This window comes from Phoca vitulina, unplaced genomic scaffold (genome assembly GCF_004348235.1).
Source record: "Phoca vitulina isolate PV1807 unplaced genomic scaffold, GSC_HSeal_1.0 scaffold47, whole genome shotgun sequence".
In the NCBI taxonomy this organism is placed as follows: domain Eukaryota; kingdom Metazoa; phylum Chordata; class Mammalia; order Carnivora; family Phocidae; genus Phoca; species Phoca vitulina.
The window spans coordinates 5,808,667-5,833,049 of record NW_022589750.1 but is presented as its reverse complement, the minus strand read 5'-3'; the positions used below and the strand labels follow the sequence as shown (position 1 = coordinate 5,833,049).

General features: G+C 44.4%; 1 protein-coding gene across 1 annotated transcript in view; it reads right to left on the bottom strand.

The window, feature by feature from the left end:
• DNAH9 (dynein axonemal heavy chain 9) overlaps positions 1-24,383 on the bottom strand; it is a 338,385-nt gene that overhangs the window by 55,487 nt on the left and 258,515 nt on the right. The window contains exons 57-61 of the mRNA XM_032431745.1: positions 17,928-18,068; positions 13,682-13,852; positions 11,608-11,730; positions 4,089-4,282; positions 1,400-1,548 (exon numbers count right to left, since the gene is read on the bottom strand). Of these exons, the coding sequence (XP_032287636.1) occupies positions 1,400-1,548; positions 4,089-4,282; positions 11,608-11,730; positions 13,682-13,852; positions 17,928-18,068 (778 nt within the window). The remainder of the gene's footprint in view (positions 1-1,399; positions 1,549-4,088; positions 4,283-11,607; positions 11,731-13,681; positions 13,853-17,927; positions 18,069-24,383) is intronic.

Here is a 24,383-nt window from a genome sequence, read left to right as displayed (position 1 = left end):
TTCTTTTTTTTTTTTTAAAAGAGCATGGAGCCCGACATGGGACTTGATCTCATGACCCTGAGATCAGGACCTGAGCCGAAACCAAGAGTCACATGCTTAACAGACTGAGCCACCCAGGCGCCCTAATCTTATCCATTCTTTAGGCCGAATCAGCTTCATCTCAATGACTCCCAAGCATAGGCATAGACTGTGGAGTCCTTTCATTACATAATGAAGAGACTGCTCTTGGAGCTATATTACCTGGGCTTGGCTTTAACCTGTCAGGTCTTTATTTAGCTTTGCGAAATGAATGTCGTTTTGCCAGCGTTATAGTTTTGATTAGTCATTCATTTGTTCATTCCTTCATTTAATGTATATATTTCTTGAATACCCATCACAGTGCTAGGAACTGGGGATATCCTGGTGACAAGGACACCCGATCCCAAGGAGCTCTTACTCTCTTGGGAAGACACAGTAGTCACTAGACAATTATAAGGTGATGGACATAAAGGAGGGCACTCTAGGAGTGCATGGAAGGGGAACCTAGAATCTTGGAAGTCAGCAGGGCTTTCTGGAGGTGGTGACTTGAAATCGGGATCTGAAGGATGAATAGAAGCTAGCCTGGTGAAGGGGATTCAGGAGGGGACATAGCAGCCTTGGGAGAATGGCTGCCATGTAGAATGCAAAAGAGGGGATTAAGGGAATGTAGGCAGAATGACAGACCCCCAAAGATGTCCTTGTCCTAATCCTCGGGACCTGTGAACATATGACTTTACAGGGCAAAGGTTCTGCAATGTGAGTAAATATAGGACCTCAAGATGGGGAGCTTATCCTGGATTACCTAAGTGGCCCCATATAATCATAGGACTTTTTATAAGGAAAAGAGGAGGCGGTAAGACCCCTTTATGATTTCTGATCTCCAGAACTGTACAATAATACATTAGAGTTATTTTAAGCCTCCAGATTTGTGGTAATTCTTTACAGCAGCAATAGGAAACTGATAATGGAAAGAAGGCTGGAGAAATAGGGAGGGACGGGAGGATGAAGTTCCCTGGATGCCACGTGAAGGAGTTTGGACTTTATTCTCAGGGCAGTAGGAGCCTTGAAGGGTCATACTTGTGTTTCAGAAAGATTGCTTCAGGCAAAGTAAGGGGGAAGTGGGGGGGGGGTGGGTGGCAGGACCAGGTCTCTTCATGAACCTGCTAGCGTGGACTCTTCCACACACTGCCCTGGACGGTCCTTTCTCTGGTGACGGTCCCCTGGTGTTGGCTCAGCAACGACCCTGACTTCTCTATGTCAGAAAAGACCGAGTACTCCATACTGAGCTTTGAGCCAGGAAAAGAGAGACGGATGGACGGGCGCAAGGAGTGAAAGTTCCCAGGGCTGGGGCAGCCTCGGCTCCAAGAGGAGGTTTTCTCACCTTGATTCTCCACGTCCTTCAGGGGGTCCACCCCTGGAGACAGGATGAAAAACATGGGTGTGGCTGGTCCTGATTCCTCAAATGAGGTCGCAAAGTCTGGAGCTCTTCCCACCACGTATTGGCTTCCCAACTTCTCCTCGACAAAATCTCTGCCGGGAAAGAAGTACACACACGTGTATCCATCACAAAACTGTGACACTTGAGACAGGGAGGCCTACAGACATGGCAGAATGTACTCAAGGTCATGGGCTTGGTAGTTAGTTACAGAGTTGGGGCCAACTTCCGGTTCCCTAGCTGTTAAGTCGATGCTTAGAACCTGTGCCGCTATTGCTGGCCTGCTGTCCTGGATCAGGGCTCGTTCTGAATCCCCATCCGACCATGTCACTGCCAAGTCCTCTGGGAAGCCTGGGTGTCCTGTCCCATCACCACCATCTGCTGGAAGATGGCCAGGATCAATGCCTTCTGGAAGCTTGCAGACAGCTACATCCTTCATACTGCTTATCCCTGCAGTCCTCCTTCCCTGCTCAAGATTTAAGGCCTTCCGCCTTCCTATGCTCTCATGCTCCTATCTCTGTTTCATCTTATTCCACTTACCAATGTTCATTTCTAAACCTTATAGCTGCAACCACTTATTGGTCATCTGGCCCAACTCTTGGCCTTAACTCTTCCCCAAGGACACTATTCTCTCTGTAGTCTCTTCTGTTGGGCTCATTTCCTGCCTCTGACCTACCTCAGGACTGAGAGTTGGGATCACTTTCCTCCTCACTGATGACTGCTGTTTCCAAACCATGACTTCTCCATGCCTGGGGGCTGTGGACACCACGTTCCCCTGGCTGCATCACCACGACCCCTGCACGTCGATGTCACCTACTATTCCACCATCACTCTCCTCCTTCCCTGAACACTTGACTCATGGACCATCTCCACCAGCCCGAGTGACATCAATATCCATGTGGATAATCCTCCAGATTCTTAATCTTCATATCTTCCCCCATTCAGCCACCTGAATTCATGGCCACACCTTCATCCTTGTCATTACTTGAGGACTTTTTCTATACCTGAAACCTTAAATTGAAACATCGCACCCTCTGACTAAAGCCTTCTATCAGCAATTCAACAACTAACCCTAATTCCACCTCTTGTTTGCCTGTATTGGTGTCATGACAAATGCAGGATTTTCAGTATTGTGGTCTCCCTGTTTTCGTTTTTAAAAATCAGCCCCTTACTCAGGCACCTGGGTGGCTCAGTCAGTTAAGCATCTGACTCTTGATTTCGGCTCAGGTCATGATCTCAGTATCAGGCTCCACACTCAGCTTAAGATTCTCTCTCTCCCTCTGCCTCTCCCCCTTACCCCCTTTCCTGCATGCTCTCTCTCTCTCTCAAAAAAAAAGTTAAAATAAATAAGTAAAATAAAATCATCTCCTTACTCTCTTCACTTCTTTCCTATACAGTGTAGACTCCATGGCCTATAACCTTAAAAAACAAACAAAAAACAACTTCTTGAGGTACAACTGACATACCATAAAACCTATCTATTTTAAGTATACTATTCAATAATTTTTGATCAATTTACTGAATTGTACAGCTTTCACCATAATCCAGTTTTAGAACACTTTCATCATGCCAATAAGATTGCTCCTGCCTACTCTAAGAATTACTGTTCCCACCATCCAGCCCCAGGCAGCTGCTAATCTTTCAGTCTCTATAGACTGCATGACTTATGATGTCCAGTCATTATCTCGCCAATATCCTCACCCCCCACCCCTTGCCTAACTCATACCCCGACACGCCAGCTTGAACTGAGCCACACTCTGGACCAACTTAACTCTGCATCTACACCTGGGTTGTTGGATGTTGCTGTGGAAAACCATCCGATGGTGAAGACTGGTGCCATTACCAACATAGGATCTTAACTAGGGGAACCCTCAATGCTGCTTGGAATTCTTTGGGTTTTGCTGGTTGGCCTTCTCTCCCACTTGTCACAGACTCTATTTCAAACTCCGCATCCTCCTCAAATTCCAACCCTGCCACCTCCTCTGGCACACAGACTCAACTGATGACCTTGCTCCCGACTTCTCAGAGAAAATAGAAGCCATCACACAAGATCCTCCTCAGTTTTCTTCATTCTTCTACTACCTCAGCTACAGCCTCAGCTCTTTCTCTCTCCCTTCTTTGTGGTCAGAGAGATGCTCTTCCTTTTTTTTTTTTTTATATGAAAAGATATTCATTGTCATTAGTCATTGGGGAAATACAAATCTAAACCACAATGAGATACCACTTCACACCCATTAGGATGGCTATTATCAAAAGAAGAAGAAGAAGGAGGAGGAGGAAAAGAAGAAGGAGAAGGAGGAGGAGGAGGGGAGGGTGGGGAGGGGCAAAGATTTTCTTCCTGCTGTGGATGATCCTTCTGCCTATTCTCTGGGTACCATTATCTCTCACCACATCAGGTGTACCCAGCATCCTTCTCAATGCTGATATCAAAGAGCACTCTTTCTAAATTGTCCACTTAGATATTAAGAAAATACGTGGCAAACACAGAGCCATAGGCCTTGTGGGATTTGGGATGTTGGTACAAAAGCTCCTGTTACTAGGAACACGTGACCTTTGTGCTCAGCTCTGCTAGTTGGGCCATGCTGAGACTCCCCCATGCCTGCCCTGGGGTTCCCCACTCTCCCGTGTCCCATACCGCATGGCGTAGGTCATCCGGTCCGGCCGCATGGCTCTCATCATGCAGAGGCGCTGCAGGGCTGTCTTGTTCTTCCACTCCTGTGGAAACTTCTCCTTCTCAGGACATTCCGATTCCACAAACTTTTTCCAGCTCTTGGCAGATCCCTCAATATCCCGATCCAGATTATAGAATCCTTCCATTGATGAAAGTGCCTGAGAAATTTTAGAGAATCTTGCTCTGAAATGCAGTTTCTCCAGAAAGCTGTAATTTTCATTGTGTTGGGGGAGGGGTCAAGGAACAAGATAATAGTGTAGATATAATTCCGTCTCATTCATACTCTTGTCTGGAATCTTGGATCTTTCCCCCCAGCTAAACTCAAGGAAGCAGAAGGGTATTGATTCAAGTCACCATCAGCAAACTGCACCAATAACATGCAAGATTTAGCAAATAAAGTGTTTGGATTACTAGTAGCAGCCGAGATTGAGCAGCACTTGCCTGCAGGGTATTGCCTGGATGGAGGGACAAGAAAGGATGCCATGAATTTTCTGGTCATGGAGCCCAGACCTTTTAAGTCTCTGACTCCTTCCTTTCAGGACTCACTCCGCTGGCAACTCCTGTCAAGTTCTCTCTCAAGGCGTCCCTAGCATCATTGACTTTGTGTTAATGCCAACACTAAATTTTCCATGAGTTGCCTGTTTCCATAAGAATGAAGCACAAATGCGTAACTTGGTAATCAAATGTCTTCATTTAGTGCTTCCTTCCGATCCATCCAGTGAACCGGGCATCCTGCTTCCCTTCTACTCTGTCCAAGAGTATCTGTGGCCAACCTTGGAGCTGTGCTAGACTCATTACCAACTCAACTCCCCGTTTACTCTACTTCCACCATGTGAGAGGTCCTTGTTCTTTCCTCCCCCCAATTCCACTCCTTCCTTTTCTCGTGCTGGTCCTGATTAGTAGGTGTTAAGGTCCTACAAGTTGTTAAAGTCCCGTTCATAATCAGCAACCTCTCTCAGGTTCATCCTCTCTAACCTAGAACACAGAACCTTCCCATCCTCCTTGTGTGTGCTACTTGGAACTACCTGTGGAGTTGATATCTTTAGTAAAGGGTCTGACTCAATTTTTAGATGTTTGATTGCGATGGCTTTAAAGTCTTATCCCTCCATCTTCCTTTTCTGCTCCACATCCAGGCAAGCTGATAAGTGAGCGTTGGCACTCCCTCCTCTGGTGTTGGAGGGAAGCTGTGGCATGTAAGCTCCTGCCCATGTACAGGAATACTCACCCTGGCCCCAACCCTAAACTACCAAAAAACTCCAAGGGGGTCTCCTTCCTCGGCTCCCCCAAGCCATTTTCAGACTGCTTGCGAGCTCCTCTGCTCTCCCAGAAAGACTCATTATGTGAGTAATAAACTCTTTAATACTCTCTTGGTATGTGTGTGGCATCATCAGTCTTGATATCAGAATAAAATTTTGGGTGGGGTTTCTTCTCATTCCATTTCTCCAGAGTGCCCACATAAACTTTAGTCACTTGGGACATTTATCTGCAATCTTTCCATGATTACTCAACTCTGCTTGTATGTTTGGTCTCTCAATGAGATTAAAAGCTAGACTATGTCCAAACCACCTACCACAACGCCATGAATTTTAAGGATCCCAATACATTCTTGCTATTTGAATTCATTCATTCATACATTCAATTCAACATTTATTGAATGTCTACTACATGCCAGGTACTTGGGAATACAAAGGAAAACAAGAAAGGACACATGCCTTTCAAGGAGCTTGCAGTCCTAAGTTAAGGAGAAAGAGGAGACGAGGGAAGCCTTAGTAGGTATACAGAATTCAGCTGGGCAGAGACAGAGATAAAGAGAAGGGAAGGGCATTTTGTAGGGTGGGGTCAACAAGAGTCAAAGTCTGGAAAGGGAAGAGTGTGGGACATGTCAGAAAGCAAGGTGACTGCAGGAGAGGAGTCTTACCAGTGACCGGGGGCAGGTAAAGCTGGAGAAGGACAGAGACCCTTAACCTGGGCTTGCCTCGGCTCGTTTCCCATGCGGATGAACCCATGTCCTGTCTTTATGTGCCCTTTCACATGGGCTCCGTGGTCCCCCAACTTCACCCTGGCCACTTAGCAGGGGATGGGCATAACTCGTACTGAGAAGTGGGGTGGGGAGCGGTGTGAAGGATGGAGAAGGGAGCGCCAGGAGTCGAAGGTTCTGGTCTCGGGCCACCTCTTAGGAGCCTCTTGTGACTCAGAGATTGTTTTTAAACCTTTGTGGGCTTTGATTTTCTTATTTGGAAAATAAGGCCAAGTCATCCTTGTCTGCATAGCTCATATTCTAATGCAGATACGAGTGCTTTGAAGCCCTCCCTGGTGCTTTCTTGGGGTGCCTGCAGTTACTGAATCACAGTTGCTGGTGTACTTGTCTGCCACTTCCCACAAGATGGTGAGTTCCCTGTGGGCAAGAACTTTCTTAGGCGGCTTTGTATGCCTTGGCCTTGCAGGCTGCTTGGCACTTAGAAAGTGCTCAATTAATAAACTTTGACATCTGTGTGGACAGCAGGAGGGCTCTTGACAGGCTGAGAAAAGCTGTCGCTGCTGTAATCACTTCTCTCTGGGCTGAGGAACTGGCTCCCATCTTCCTCCCAGCCTGCATCACCATTAACCCTTCTGAGCGCCCATTACCCCCTCCGGCGACACCACAAAACGGAGCAAATGACGCTCTGATCAGTGTCCCCAGCTGCTGCGACTGGGTCTGGGACGGACTTTCTTGAAGCTCTGGGTTGAACACAATGGCCCCATTTAATCTCCCAAATGAGGGAAAGGGATTTCTAGCCTTCTAATAAGCTAAATGGAAATGACTAATTAACCTAATTGCATTGGACTGTGTAGCAAAACACAACTGTGCTCAATTGGCATCCGGAGGGGTTGGGGAGAGGCTGACAGGGATGTGCATCACAGATGAGATTTTTATAATGAAGAAACAGAACATGCCCATTACCTTCAAGTTCAGCATTCGGCAAGACTTAAGATAAAAAAATCCTTACAGAGGGTAAACAATAAAAGCAGTGTTTTATCACCCAGATTTCACTCATTACCCTCTTATTAGTTCTTTTGGAGGGCAACAAGGCAATCAACCTTCCTCACAGATAGAATTAAAAGACATTTTTTTATCATGTCTTATTCAATCATATTTGTTTCTTTAGGCTGAAATCCAACCGAACACTTAAAAGGAGCATTTATCAAAGGCTTCAGGGATGTACACGACACACTGCGTTCTGTTTCATCTGCTCACATCTGGCCCTGTGCTTGAGTTGGACGGGTCTGGACTCTGCTGCTCCCCGTAACACGATTCACAGAAAGAGAGAGAAAACTTCACGCATTTCTAAAAGCCTTTGAAAAGCCAGAGGAGCCTAGCCCACAAAACCAAACAAAAAAGCAAAGTAAAGCAAAGCAAAGCAAACAATCAGTCTTGTGAAAAGAGAGATGGAACCAGGTGGCACAGAAGCTTCGGAGTGGAGTAACGTAAAATGAAAATAGTAGGGAGTGGCTTTGAATCCTTTATTCTTTCTGACTTTTGCTGCAGAGGGTTTTGTGGGATAATATAGACAAAGGCAACTGGACTTGATCCAAACTCACAATTCCTCAACACTTTTCCTTCAGTGGGCAAATGCCATCAGGCATGACCCACATCAATCACAGCGTACGTACACACCACAGCTGGGTGATGAATAATCGTAAATCTTAGGCGTGAACTGTGTTCCCCAAAAAGACATGTTGGAGAAGTAACTTCCCAGACTTGTGGATGTGACCTTATATTTGGAGACAGGGTCTTTGCAGGTGCAATCAAGGTAAAATGAGGTCACTAGGGTGGGCCCTAAGCCATTATGACTGGTGTTCTTATAAGGAGGGAAGATGCGAAGAGACACAGAGGGAAGATGGCCACGTGAAGACCATGGGGATGGGCTGAGTCTGCCACAAACCGAGGAGCACCTGGAGCCACCAGAAGCTGGAAGATGCAATGGAGGAACCTCTCCCAAGAGGCTCTGGAGGGAGCATGACTCTGCAGACACCTTAATTTCAGACTTCTAGACTCCAGAACTGCGAGAGCACCCAGCTTGGGGTGCTTTGTTATGGCAGCTCAAGGAAACTAGCTACTGCAATCAGTTCACGTTTACTGACCATTCACTGTCTGTTCGACTGAACCCTGTGAGGTGGGTATGATGACGGCCATTTTGCTGATGAGGAATGAAAAGTTCAGAGGAATAAGATAATATGCCAGAGGCCACAGACACTCAAACTTGAACTTGAACCCAGGAATGTCTGACTCCAGAGCCTGTGTTAACCAGTCCATCATTGCAGCAGTTCTGCAAAGGGGCTCATTCAGAACTGATTTCCAGAATTTATCTTCCATAAGGGCATCAGACTAGGAGGCACTATTCTCAACTCTAGGTCTACACTGTCCAACAAGGTTGTCAATGAGCAGGTGAAATTGGCTCATGTGACTGAGGAACTGTGTTTTTAATCCACTTAATTGTAATTATTTTAAAATTTAGGTTTAGAAACTGGAACTTGCTTTCATAGTTGGAAAACTTTTAAGTATGTTTGGAACAACTGAGGTATAGGAATCAATGATTTTAAATCTAAATTTTAGGAAATCTAAATACTTTATCAAGTATTTTTTTAAAGAATTTTATTTAAGTAATCTCTACACCCAATGTGGGGCTCAAACTCACAATCCTGAGATCAAGAGTCACATGCTCCACTGACTGAGGCAGCCCAGGTGCCCCTTAAATATTTCCAATGAAAATTTAACATCTGAACTGAAATGAGCTATTAGTATAAAAAATACACACCAGAATTCAAATACAAAAATATAAAATATTTCATTAATAATTTTTATTACAATTGCATATGAAATGGTAATTTGGCTACACTAGGTTAAAGAAAATACATTATTAAAATTAATTTATTTCCTTTTATATTTTTCAACGTGGCTACTAGAAAATTTTATTTTTTTTAAAGATTTTATTTATTTGTCAGAGAGAGAGAGAGCGAGCACAAGCAGGGGGAGTGGCAGGCAGAGGGAGAAGCAGACTCCCTGCTGAGCAAGGAGCCTGATGCAAGACTCGATTCCAGGACCTGGGATCATGATCTGAGCCGAAGGTAAACGCTTAACTGACTGAGCCACCCAGGTGTCCCGAAAATTTTAAATTACATATGTGACATGCATTATATTTCTTTCAGACAGTGCTACTCTAGAGTATGTCAATTCATTCATATCTTATGTAGCCTAGGAAAGTTGATGGTTTTCTACACATATCTTCACAAATCTCTGCATTTATTATGATTTTTCTTAGGCATTTTAGAAGTTGTGCATGGGGTTCTTCCTTATTTCTTTTCCAATGTAGTGTTCCTCTTCTTATTTGCCAGATGGAGCCCAGGATGACAAATGCAGTTAATAGATGAAAGTCAAATCACACCTTTATTATTTTGGCCAGGAATCAGCAAATTACAGCTTGCAGACCCAATCTGGCCCACCACCTGTGTTTGTAAATAAAGTTTTATTGGAACTCAGCCATTTCCATTTGCTTCCGTATTGTGTGTGACTTTGGCAGAGCTGAGTAGTTGTGACAGAGTCTGGCCCTCAAAGCATAAATATTTACTATGTGACCCTGTACAGAAAGTTTAATGGATCTTGATTTAGATACAGCCCTGATTTAGCTACAGATGATGAAAAGAATAGCTGCAGACTCTGAAAAAGAAGTTAGAAAAATATTTTGGGCAATGGCGGCATGAGTGGAATTAGCCTTGAATTTCCTAAGATGGTCCCTTTGAAGAGGAGAGCATGCGTATAAATATTAAGTTCTGGGCTTCCGTTATAAAGTAAATCAACTTGGATGGCTCTCAAGGGAATTATGCTCCACGAACAAGCCAGTCCGCAAAGGTTCCATACTGTAGGATTCCATTTACGTAACATCCTTGGGAGGATAAAATTATACAAATGAAGAATCGATTAGTGGTTGTCAGGCATTAGGGGAGGGGGCAGGTTGTTCTGGTTAAAAAGGGCAACATGAGGGATCCCTATAGTGATGGAATTTTCCGTATCTTGACCAGGGTGGTGGTTACATGAATCTTCACATATGAAAACCTAAACACACATACAGACACACAGGTGCATAAAAACTAGTGAAATCACAGTAAGATTAGTGGATTGTATCAATGGAAGTTTCTTGGATGTGATGTTGCATGACAGGAATGCAAGATGTTATCACTAAGGGATACAGGGTACCAAGGATATTTCTCTTGTTTCTTATAATTGCATGTGAATTTATATTATCTCAAAAATTTAAACAAATCAATAAAAAAATATAAAGAGAAAGAGAACCAATCCTATCACTTTAGACTCCTTCTTCTTTGTTCTATGAACGGTGTAGAAGATGGAACAAACATGGAAGATCACAAACAGGGGTCATTCTGTGTAGATGCCAGAGCTCCCAGAGCACCAGCACCTGCTGTGGGTACTCATTCAGGTGTGGACCTAACAGCTGTCCACGTGGACAGCAGGCCAGGCCTCTGTGGCGGGTGGTCACTTCGTTAACGTTACTGCCCGGCATCATGTCACACCCTGTGCATGCATGCATGGTCCCTACGGAAAGGAGCTTATGGTTTGTGATCTTTTCATAGAATAACGTTCGTAGAATCCCAACTAAACTAAACTGCACAACATGGGGGCACCTGGGTGGCTCAGTCCTTAAGCGTCTGCCTTCGGCTCAGGTCATGATCCCAGGGTCCTGGGATGGAGCCCCGCATTGGGCTCCCTGCTCAGTGGGGTATCTGCTTTTCCCTCTGCCTCTAACCCCGCCCCTGCGCCCCACGCCCCTGCTGTGTGCATGCGCATACATGTATGTTCTTAGGCGGCTTTGTATGCCTTGTATTCTCTGTCGCGCAAATAAATAAAATCTTAAAAAAATAAGCCGCACAACATGGCAAGAAAATGGGCTTTGCATTAAAGGGGAACAGATACCACCTACCTCCTGGGTGAACGTGAGAAGAAAATGCATTTCGAAGGTGCTCAATAAATGTGAGCTATTACGAACCACTGAGAATCTCAGGCTGGAATGCATCCCCTGCTTTGAGGCTGAGTTGGGACTCACATTGATGTGCCTGAACAGAGCTTGGCATCTGTCTGCTTCCTGGAAGCCCTGTTGCAGGACGCCCGCGCCGGCCCCAGGGCCTCACGGAGGGGTCCACATGCCAGCCCTAAGCGCAGGCAGGCGCAAGGCAGGGAAGCTTGCACGATCTTACCGCTTCCCCACATCCTGGAGGCAGAGCGCTTAACTTGCATGTACCTGCTTCTCTACAGAGCCTTCCCAGCAGGCCCGGGAACAGTGAGCTCTGCTGTGGGGGGCCAGGTAAAGGCATGCACCTATGTTTAACACAGCTCTGTGCGAGAACCCCCAAAGGCAGCCCTGCTGACTTCATGGGGAAAAACTCCAAGACATGAGAACCTGACTTATTCCTGGGGGCCTTTTCTACTGACCTTGATGCCACCCCAGGCCTGATGGGAGAGGAAGCCCACGGGACTGGTGACGCCCGTCTGTCCTGGAGATCGAAGCAGGAAATCCAGCTCTGCCGCATCAACTTCCCCGTTCATGAGGAGAATCTGCAATGTAGAAGAATGGTACCACATTTCTTTAGGGGGTGGGAGTCACAGGGTTCTGGAGATCTTGGGGTTGGCACTCAGGGTAATTATTGCTGCTTTGAACCCCCTAGAGCTTGCCACCAGTTTTGGTTGTTGAAAGAGGGTGGAGTGGAAGAAATTGGGTATCTGTGCAAATCACTCCTGGGTGCGTGTGTATTCGCCCCAAATAACCAACCCTAAACCTTGGTTAGCAAGCATTTTGTGTATCAGTCCTAAATGCCATGGAGTACATCCCCGCAATAGAATTAAGAAGATGACACATACAAATGACATGATTTGAGGAGAATGTCGAAGTCACATGTGGATATACGCAAAACAGAAATGCATAAATGAATCAATAATGCGAAAGGTTCCAGAATAGGGGAGTGGCCAGCAAGCAGGGGTGAGGAGATTAATTTGATTAAACCTTCTATATATGGTTTTGAATTGGGTGTTGGAGAAACTAAGAGGTGGAACTATCTAGGCAGGGAGGGAAGGTGCTCTGGGGAGAGGGTGAGGAATGGGCAGAGGCTAGGAGGGGGAGTTGGTGAGGAGTGTGCAGGGGAAGGTAGAGCGAGCTCTAGAGCTAATGATTCTCACCGAGAGGTGCGTGGGGAATTGTCCATCCCCCTTTAAATGGTGTTCTGTGCTCAGAACAGATGGGAATGCTTACTAAGAAATGCTTACTACAATAATTTGGCAAGTTTGAGGAAAAGTCTCTAAGGGGGGAAAAAGGCCTGGTAAAATGAGGTTAAAATATTTATGAGGAGAGAATAGCGAAATCTAGGGTTGGAAGCTCCTTGGGGCCTGGGGGCAATGAGTGTCAGGAGGGAAGATGCTGGGGTTCAAGTTTTTTTTTTTTAAGTAGGCTCCACGCCCAGCATGGAGACCAACGTGGGGCTCAAACTCACAACCCTGAGATCAACACCTGAGCTGAGATCAAGAATCGGATGCTTAACTGACTGAGCCACCCAGGTGCCCCCAAATTAAAATTTTTTAAAAAGTAATCTCTGTGCCCAACGTGGGCTCAAACTCACAACCCCAAGATCAAGAGTTGCATGCTCCGCTGACTGAGCCGGCCAGGTGCTCCAAGTTCTTTTTATGATGGCCACACTCATCTGGGCTGGAGAGGGAATACAGAGGGTAAGGGGGACAAGCCACACTACCACTCCCCCATGCATTCAGGCTTTGGAACATGCAAAAAGAGTCAGCCCAGAAGTGATCACAGACTGTCTGGTGTCTAGAATTGAAAGAGGCCTTCAAGATAATCTAGTGTGTGCTCCCAATTAACTTATGGAAAAAAATTCCCAATCCTAAATGATTAGAGGGATAAATGCAAGAAAATAAGTTTTCTTGGCTTTTTGAAGTTGAGAATAAGTGGAAGACAAGGTTTTTCTCATTAACACTGGAAGTTCCTGATGCACCCAAACCCTTGAGAATCAGAGTTCTTAAGGGCCTCTTCAAGGCCAAGGCTGCCATGGCTATGGAAGGACATTTGTAATTTCTTATTCCATGGGAAGTTTGGGACATTAAACCCGCATCTCTCAAGGTAAATAAATAATGAGGATGCTGTAAATTTCTTACAGCATCTCAAAAAGTATCTAGTTATTTGAATGGCCACTGAGTTCCATTGTTTATGCCAGTTTGGCACAAACTGGTAGGCTGCTGGAGGGCTATGTTGGGGACGAGCTTAGGTAATCCGAGGAAAACAAGAAGTACAACAGTTGATCAACCATGGCTGCCATGAGTGGGACAACAGTGAGGCAGGACGCATGCGCCATGTTGGACCTTCTTCTCCGGTGCCTCTGCTTAGAGCCAAACTGTCTTCACATTCTATGGGAAGCGTTGTGAAAAGAAGAAACTTTCTTTACACCTGCTGGTTGGGCACTGGAAAATGACCCCTTTTCTAGAAACTTCTTCAACCCACTTTTACCTGAAAGGTAAGCTGGGCAAGATAGGTCAGCTTGTCACACTCGAAGAGCCCACGGGTGGTGTACTGGTACACAGAGAAGGTGATGCTGTCTATCAGATTGGTCACGCGCTCCTTGAGGCTCTCATCTGGGGCAGCCTTCTCCACAGCCTTCTGGAAGACGATGCTGAACGCCTGGGGGCAGGAGGTTGGACACTGGTAATTGACACAGCTCTCTTTGTATATAGCTAGTAGACTGAACCTGTGAAGAACATTGTAATTTGCCAGCCACAGAAATGTTTTCCCAGCATATCCTGCCAAGAAGGGACCGTGGCAACAAGACAACATGCTATTAGCTCTTTTCTTAGTTTGCTTATATGAATTATTTACGTTGCCATGAAGTGGGCAAAGCTTTGAGGCATATAGACAAGAGCCTATAGTTTTGACCAGTGAAAAGTAACTATCCAGTAGCCCAAATCATTAAATTAGATCCAGTAAGTTTTGTTGGATAACTACCCCCAAAAAACACAGCCAACAATAACCAGTTGGGATTAATGATCCTAGCCAGTAAATTCCAGATTTCTTGATGGTAGAACCAAAATGTGTTGGGCAAATTTGTCGTCTTAAAGGACCCCTTGTAAACATCCTAGGCACTCAGAATATTTTTAAATAATTATTTTTCCATTTGGGAATGATCAGAATCTCATGTGTTGTTTTTCTTCCTATGAACTGTGCATTCATTTGGAGAGTCCACGTACACGTTCCTTATTTCCTGATAGACCCTTCCCTCAATCAGGGAGCAGGGAGCATAGCCTGCTTCGGCTACACTTTCTGAACATGAAGGCTTTTGTATGAAATACCAATTTACATGAATCAATTTTTCATTATTTTAAAGTATACAGCATTTATAAAAGTAAATATTAGTAATGCTACATTTTGAATGTTATATTTATACAGCACATCATTAAAGAAAATCGAAATCAAGCTATCATTGGGCCTTTTCAATTCATGGCTAAGCAGATTTCCAGTCTTTTCTCTATTTTCCTTTAGTGGCTTCAAAAAGAAAATAAAAAAATTCTTATGTCTTTCTAACACCAGGTATTTGAACCTCAATGGAAATGATATAAGATCTGTGTCTCGATATTTCCTCGTTTGGAAAGTGGGGGGCGGGGAATATGAATTCCTCTATTTCATAGTACCATGGTATTTCTTGTTACTAAAACCCTTGCAGCCTTCCTTCTTCATTCAGTGTTGAGGACTGCAGCAACATCTTCTGACCACCCTCAACCCAATCCCCTGGGATGTTTCCCTGCACCTGTAAGGCTGGGGATTGGAAGAACAGCTTGGTAGAAGCAGATCTTGCCCTGCAGTTCCACACAGACCAATTTGAGAAACTTCCCCTTGCAGAGTAGGTCTGTAGAGACCGCGTGGGTAGCTTTCCCCCCCAGTGGTTAGTGTGGTATTTTTTCCCCTAAAACTCTCTTTCTCGAAATGACAGCAATCGGTAAATAATTTCTAGTTACTAAGCTTAAACAAAGTGATTCGCAGGCCAGGAAAAGATCGAAAGAACATTTAAGGACCTAAGTACACTCAGCATTTTCTTTACACTCCACTAACTCTGGGTCACTTTTCCTTTTCGTCCTAAAAAGGACCCATTGTCCTGCTCTCACTTCCAGTGTCTGCAGAGCCCAGCGCTGGGCTGACTTCCATTTGCACGACCCCCCTTGGAGGTCGTCTGCTGCACACACAGTCTTATGGCTGGCTCCAGCCACCTCGTTGCCCTTCCAGGGCCCTTGTCCATTGCCTTGTGCCTAAGATATGTTTCATCTTGTCCTTTATCAGATTGTGGGCACACTGAGGTCAGGTCTCAGCAACTTTCTTCTCTTCCCTAGAATCCAGCCCAGCTCTTCCTGTATGGAAGTCACTAGAGAGATCTGTTAATGAATGACTGTGCCCACTAGTGCCCTGAAGAGCTTAGGCAGAGCATGAGAGATGCTCCAGACCAGGGATCTCAAACTCAAATGCCTCCAGGGGCCGGGTGTGTAAGACCAAATTGGGAGGGGGAGAACATTGTCACAGGGAGGCATGAGCCCATCTGGGAGCAGCCATCCCTTAGCTCTGGCAAATACGTGCCCTGCGTGGAGTGTAAGCTCAGTGTTGCCAAATCTTACAGACTTTCATGGGAGGCCAGAAATTTGGGTTTGTATGAAATCTCCTCACTTTTAAATCTTCACACCCAAGGAAGGTATATGAAAAGCCCTCTGAAAATAGGTCAACAGGCCTTCAGCTCTGTGCTCTTTGCTTCTATGTGATTCTTCCCTTCCCTGTCCCTTTGAGAAACCTCATTCCTCCAGCTGGGTCCCTCCATGTAAGGTGCATGACAGAGGGAGCTGGGCCTTCCATCAGTCCACAGGGAACCTCAGAAAGGTGCTGTCCTTCTCAAGACACCCTGAGCACCTGGCAAGTAAAGTCTCATTGACCCCTCTCTTTGCCTTGGGCTGAGTTTTGAAGAAAAATGGCAACCACGTAGGTTCCATCTTAACCATGTTATGAACTTCCAAGCTTGTTCACGACTGGCTCTTAAAGAGTTTTTGCTTGTATAAAAGCTAATAGACACATCTGAATATATTCCTGCTCAAAACAATTTAGAGGACTGGGATGTGTGGCCCCTGCTCTGAGAATGCCTCTCTTTTCTCTGGAACGACAACTATCGAGTCCAACCTCAGACCAAAGCCAAGACCACGGAGACTCCTGTGGCTGGTTTTTCTTCAAATCACACAAGGCTTCGAAGTGTACTGTTGTTTTGGTGCCTCTGAAGACACTTCATCTCCTTATCATTAAGCATTTAAATCTGCTTTCAATGACCAAGCTGGTCGGCGATTCTTAATAACAGTATGGGGCCCCAAAATGCCCTCCTCCCCCAAATAGCACTTCCAATGATGAAACAAGCCTCTATCGGGATGCTCTTGCTGCAAAACAACTTACAACATCTTTGGGAACACATATTTTCATGAGTTTCATTTAATTTCTTTTCAACTACTCTCAGAACTAGGGAGCGATCTTGCAGTTATGAGGCTTACCATGCTAACTTTCATACTGTCTTAAAATATTTCATAATTCTTTCATCTGTTGCTTTGACCTGAATACAAGGTTAAGTATTAGATTTCTTTTAAAAACATAAAATATTATTATTATTATTAATTTTTTAGAGGGGTGGGAGGGGCAGAGGGAGAGAGAGAGAATCTTAAGCAGGTTCCACATCCAGAGTGGAGACCCTTGTGGGGCTCGATCTCATGACCCTGAGATTATGACCTGAGCCAAAAATCAAGAGTCAGACGCTTAACTGGTTGAGCCACCCAGGTGCCCCGAACCATAAAATATAAACACATTTCATGTAATCTGCAGAGACTCTGAGTTGAGGGAAGGGGACATGGAAATGGTTAAATGCCACCTGCAATTTAATGAGCTCCAGGTCCTGGAGACATTCTGATTTCTCACCTGCTCACCTCCATCCCCACACCTTGGCCCCCATATGGAAGTTTACCTTCCCAGAGTGAGCTGTGTGCTCTGAGTGTGTGTATGAGGGTGTAAGTGTGTGTGTCTATCCTCTGTTAAGTCAAACAAGGAGGTTGTTCAGAAATACCCCACTACCCCTGTTGCCGCTTCAACTGCAGTCTTTCCATGAACACCCTAGGGGAGAAAGATATACTTTTAGTGACTTGCTTAAAATTTATAGGGCTTTATTTTTTCATTAGTAAGTTAAGTTTAGTCAGCATTTACAATTTGCTAACATCTTTGGTTTAGAAATATTTCAGCAACCATAAAGCAGTAGCTTTGAGGATATTAGGGTAATAAGACAAGTCACTTAAGGATGGGCTGCGATTATAGCCTGCTTTGGTCTTTAACTGGTATGAATGACATGCACATTTGATTGTCCCTCTATCATATTTTAAGATCTTTGGGGGCAGGGGTCACTTCTGATATTTCTTGGTCCTCCTCCCTGCCATCAGTAAGCTCAGCACCCACCATGTCATCTGTGCTCACTGAGTGAGTCAGGCATCTTCCGTTCCAGCCAAAGTAACCCGTGAGTCCTGAATGACCCAATTAAAGAGACGAAGATTGTAATGTTGGTCTGAAGGCACTGTAGCTGTCTTCCCAAACTTGTTCTGGAAGACCTGCCCTAGCTAATGAAGCCCACAGATAAGCTCTCACAGAGAGTTGTGGTGGCTATATTACGATGATTATGCAAAAAACTGCAGGTGTAAGTCACCTTGAGAGAAAACTGGTACATCGGGTGGATCTTGCTGAGGTCATTCATGATGAAGTAGAGCAGAGAGGCTCGGGCAGCTGCTGGCCGGTAGTGCTCTCGGGCCTCATTGATTTTCACTTCCATCACCTTGGCCTCTTGGACCTGTTAAGGAGGGAAACAGTGGTCCTTTGTTCCAACCAACCCATCAGCCTGGCCTCTCTGTGTCAATACACGTGTCTATGTGTGGGGGGCGTACGGGTCTGGGTGGGGATGGCAGCCAGAAGGCTGGGAAGCTGCCATGTTAATTAATTAATTAACTAATTAATTAATTTTTTGGAGAAAGAGAGCACATATGTGCTTGTGCATACTCACATTGGGGAAGGGGCAGAGGGAGAGAGAGAATCTTAAGCAGGCTCCACACCCAGTGCGGAGCCTGATGCGGGGCTCAATCTCACGACCCTGGGATCATGACCTGAGCCGAAATCGAGAGTTGGACACTTAACTGACTGAGCCACCCAAGTGCTCCATGCCGTGGTATTTTTTTAATAGTGCTTGAGTGAGAAAGGAGGCGACATACTCCATCTTTCATGAGGGTGAGAGTGCTAGCTCTTCCAGCCGGGAAGTGTGGGCCATGCAAGCTTCTGAGCTCCATTTCAAATGAGAAAGATTTCATGGAAAAAATATATATAACTTGAAAATAAATAAACTTATGTATGTATGTATGTATATATATATTTACATATATATTACTTGAAAATAAACCAGAATTCCAGGCAGTGAAAATCCAGTGAAGAGAGGAAGAAAAGATGGCGGAGGACTAGGGGACCCTATTTCAACTGGTCCCCGAAATTGAGCTGGATATCTACCAGACCACTCTGAGCACCCATGAAATCAGCCTGAGATGTAATAAGATCTGGATCTCTACAAACAGAATATCGCAGGCGGTTGGTTTCGAGGTACGAAGCGGGTAGCCGTGATTCTGCGGGCAGATATCGGAGGATAAACAGCAGCAGGAGGGTGCCTGGCCCTGGGGATCCTACACCGCCAGTGAGTGACAGCCTCACGCGCTGGGGACCGGGCACAGACTCGCAGACCGGAGTGGTGGGGAAAGGACTTTAGGGCAGCCCCAGGGTGGAAACCCGGAGCGGCGGGGTTGCGTGTGCCAACTGGGAGGGGCTGGCGGTTTTAGAAGCACAAAGGGCAGAGACCTGCTCCGACCTGGAGGCAGGACTGGGGGCACTGCAGAGGGGCGCACAACCCAGGACGCTGCAGTTTATAGCAGCACGGACAGAAACGGAGATGGTGTGGCCTGGAGAACTCACTGAAGAACAGACTGCGGTCTCTCTGCTCTGAGGCAGAGGGTTGGAAATGGTCTCTTCTGCTCTGACTCTCGGAAGAGACACGGAAAGCCGCCAGGGAAAGCCGTCAGAGAACAAAAGCCCCCAAAAACTGATTCCCACTGAAGCCATCCCCCGCCATAGGGGGGCAGGGCAACTCCACCCAAAGAGGGTTGCCTGAGTAACAGTGTGGCGGGCCCCTCCCCCAGAAGACAGGCTGGGAAAACAAGAGGCCAGCAACCCTAAGGTCCCAAGAAAACAGGTGCATCTTGCTTGGTTCTGGTCAATAATTTGGACTCTATACATTCCCTCAAACACCCATCAACAGAATGACTAGGAGGAGGAACCCCCAAAATAGAAAAGACTCAGAGATCATGACTTATGCCGCAGATTTACAAATGGATGCAGATATAACCAAGATGTCAGAGATGGAATTCAGGCTAGCAATTGTGAAGACAATAGCTAGAATGGAGAAATCAATTAATGGCAACATAGAGTCTCTAAGGGCAGAAATGAAAGCTGAATTGGCAGAACTTAAAAATGCTATCAATGAGATCCAATCCAATCTAGATAATCTAACAGCTAGGGTAAGTGAGGCAGAAGAACGAATAAGCGACCTGGAAGACAATTTAATAGATAAAAAGGGAAAAGAGGAGGCCAGGGAAAAACAACTCAGAATCCATGAAAATAGAATCAGAGAAATAAGTGACACCATGAAGCGTTCCAATGTCAGAATAATTGGAATCCCGGAAGGAGTGGAGAGAGAGAGAGGACTAGAAGATGTATTTAAGCAAATCGTAGCTGAGAACTTCCCTAATCTGGGGAATGAAACAAACATTTGCATCCTAGAGGCAGAGAGGACCCCTCCCAAGATCAAGGAAAACAGGCCAGCACCCCGGCATGTAATAGTAAAACTCGCAAATCTTAGAACCAAGGAAACCATCTTAAGGGCAGTTAGGGGGAAGAGATTCCTTATGTAAAGAGGGAGGAACATCAGAATAACGTCAGACCTATCCATAGAGACCTGGCAAGCCAGAAACACCTGGCAAGACATATTCAGGGTACTAAACGAGAAGAACATGCAGCCAAGAATACTTTGTCCGGCAAGGCTGTCATTTAGAATGGATGGAGAGATGCAGAGCATCCAAGACTGGCAGAAAATGAAAGAATATGTGACCACTAAGCCAGCCCTGCAAGAAATATTAAGGGGGGTTCTATAAAAGGAGAAAGACCCCAAGAGTCATATACAACAGAAATTTACAGGGACAGTCTATAAAAACAAGGTCTTCACAGGCAACATGATGACAATTAATTCATATCTTTCAATAATCACTCTCAACGTGAACGGCCTAAATGCTCCCATAAAATGGCACAGGGTTGCAGACTGGATAAAAAGGCAGGACCCATCCATATGCTGTCTACAAGAGACTCATTTTGAACCTAAAGATACATCCAGACTGAAAGTGAAGGGATGGAGATCCATCTTCCATGCCAGCAGACCTCAAAAGAAAGCTGGGATAGCAATTTTTATATCAGACAAATTAGATTTTAAACTAAAGTCTGTAATTAGAGACACAGAAGGACACTATATCATTCTTAAAGGGTCTATCCAACAAGAAGATCTAACAATTATAAATATCTATGCCCCCAACATGGGAGCAGCCATCTACATAAGCCAACTGTTAACCAAAATAAAGAGTCATGTTGATAACAATACTTTAACTGTAGGAGACCTCAATACTCCACTCTCAGCAATGGACAGATCATCTAAGCAGAAAATCAACAAGAAAACAAGAGCTTTGAATGATACACTGGACCAGATGGATCTCATAGATATATACAGAACATTCCACCCTAAAACAACAGAATACTCATTCTTCTCGAGCGCACATGGAACTTTCTCTAGAATAGACCACATACTGGGTCACAAATCAGGTCTCAACCGATACCAAAAGATTGAGATTATTCCCTGCCTATTCTCAGACCACAATGCTTTAAAACTGGAATTCAATCACAAGAAAAAAATTGGCAGAAATTCAAACACTTGGAAGCTAAAGACCACTCTGCTCAAGAATGTTTGGGTCAACCAGGAAATCAAAGAAGAACTTAAACAATTCATGGAAATCAATGAGAACAAAAACACATCGGTCCAAAACCTATGGGCTACTGCAACGGTGGTCCTAAGCAGGAAATACATAGCCATCCAAGCCTCACTCAAAAAAATAGAAAAATCCCGAATTCACCAACTAACTCTACACCTTAAAGAACTAGAGAAAAAGCAACAAATGATGCCTAAGCCATGCATTAGAAGAGAAATAATTAAAATTAGAGCAGAGATCAATGAATTAGAAACCAGAAACACAGTAGATCAGATCAACGAAAGTAGAAGTTGGTTCTTTGAAAGAATTAATAAGATCGATAAACCACTGGCCAGATTTATCCAAAAGAAAAGAGAAAGGACCCAAATTAATAAAATTATGAATAAAAGGGGAGAGATCACGACTAACACCAAGGAAATAGAAACCATTATTAGAAATTATTATCAACAACTATATGCCAATAAACTGAGCAATCTGGATGAAATGGAGGCCTTCCTGGAAACCTATAAGCTGCCAAGACTGAAACAGGAAGAAACTGACAACCTGAATAGGCCAATAACCAGTAACAAGATTGAAGCAGTGATCAAAAACCTCCCAAAAAACAAGAGTCCAGGGCCTGATGGATTCCCTGGGGAATTCTACCAAACATTCAAAGAAGAAATAATACCTATTCTACTGAAGCTGTTTCAAAAAATAGAAACAGAAGGAAAACTTCCAAACTCATTCTATGAGGCCAGCATTACCTTAATCCCCAAACCAGGCAAAGACCCCATCAAAAAGGAGAATTTCAGACCAATATCCCTGATGAATATGGATTCCAAATCCTCAACAAAATCCTGGCTAATAGGATCCAACAATACATTAAAAGGATCATCCACCACGACCAAGTGGGATTTATCCCTGGGATGCAAGGGTGGTTCAACATTCGCAAATCAATCAATGTGATAGATCACATTAATAAGAGGAGGGAGAAGAATCATATGGTCCTCTCAATTGATGCAGAAAAAGCATTTGACAAACTACAACATCCTTTCCTGATTAAAACTCTTCAGAGTATAGGGATAGAGGGAACATTCCTCAAGTTCATAAAATCCATCTATGAAAAACCCACAGCGAATATCATCCTCAATAGGGAAAAGCTGAGAGCCTTTCCCTTAAGATCAGAAACACATCAAGGATGCCCACTCTTGCCACTATTGTTCAACATAGTACTAGAAGTCCTAGCAACAGCAATCAGACAACAAAAAGAAATAAAATGTATTCAAATTGGCAAAGAAAAAGTCAAACTCTCTTTTCGCAGATGACGTGATACTTTATGTGGAAAACCCAAAAGACTCCACCCCCAAATTATTAGAACTCATACAGCAATTCAGTAATGTGGCAGGATACAAAATCAATGCACAGAAATCAGTTGCTTTCTTATACACTAACAACGCAACTGTAGAAAGAGAAATTAGAGAAACGATTCCATTTACAATAGCACCAAAAACCATAAGATACCTTGGAATAAACCTAACCAAAGAGGTAAAGGATCTATACTCTAGGAACTACAGAACACTCATGAAAGAAATTGAAGAAGACACAAAAAGATGGAAAAATATTCCATGCTCATGGATCGGAAGAATAAACATTGTTAAAATGTCTATGCTACCCAGAGCAATCTATACCTTCAATGCCATCCTGATCAAAAGTCCAATGACATTTTTCAAAGTGCTGGAACAAACAATCCTAAAATTTGTATGGAATCAGAAAAGACCCCGAATCGCCAAGGAAATGTTGAAAAAGAAAAACAAAGCTGGGGGCATCACGTTGCCCGATCTCAAGCTGTGATTACAAAGCTGTGATCACCAAGACAGCATGGTACTGGCACAAAAACAGACATACAGACCAGTGGAACAGAATAGAGAACCCAGATATGGACCCTCAACTCTATGGTCAAATAATCTTTGACAAAGCAGGAAAAAACATGCACTGGAAAAAAGACAGTCTCTTCAATAAATGGTGCTGGGAAAATTGGACAGCCACATGCAGAAGAATGAAACTCGACCATTCTCTAACACCACACACAAAGATAAACTCAAAATGGATGAAAGACCTCAATGTGAGACAGGAATCCATCAAAATCCTAGAGGAGAACAGAGGCAGTAACCTCTTTGACATCGGCCACAGCAACTTCTTTCAAGATACATCTCCAAAGGCTAGTGAAACAAAAGCAAAAATGAACTTTTGGGACTTCATCAAGATAAAAAGTCTGCACAGCAAAGGAAACAGTCAACAAAACAAAGAGGCAACCCACGGAATGGGAGAAGATATTTGCAAATGACACTACAGATAAAGGGCTGTATCCAAGATCTATAAAGAACTTCTCAAACTCAACACCCAAATAACAAATAATCAAGTCAAAAAATGGGCAGAAGACATGAAAAGACACTTCTCTGAAGAAGACATACAAATGGCTAACAGATACATGAAAAAACGTTCATCATCATTAGCTATCAGGGACATTCAAATCAAAACCACATTGAGATACCACCTTACACCAGTTAGAATGGCAAAAATGGACAGGAAAAGAAACAACAAATGTTGGAGAGGTTGTGGAGAAAGGGGAACCCTCTTACACTGTTGGTGGGAATGCAAGTTGGTACAGCCACTTTGGAAAACAGTGTGGAGATGCCTCAAAAATTTAAAAATAGAGCTACCCTATGACCCAGCAATTGCACTCCTGGGTATTTACCCCAAAGACACAGATGTAGTGAAAAGAAGGGCCATATGCACCCCAATGTTCATAGCAGCAATGTCTGCAATAGGCAAACTGTGGAAAGAGCTGAGATGCCCTTCAAGCGATGAATGGATAAAGATGTGGTCCATACATAAAATGGGATATTACTCAGCCATCAGAAAGGATGAATACCCAACTTTTATATCCACATGGATAGGATTGGAGGAGATTATGCTAAGTGAAATAAGTCAAGCAGAGAAAGACAGTTATCATATGGTTTCACTTATTTGTGGAACATAAGGAATAGCATGGAGGACATTAG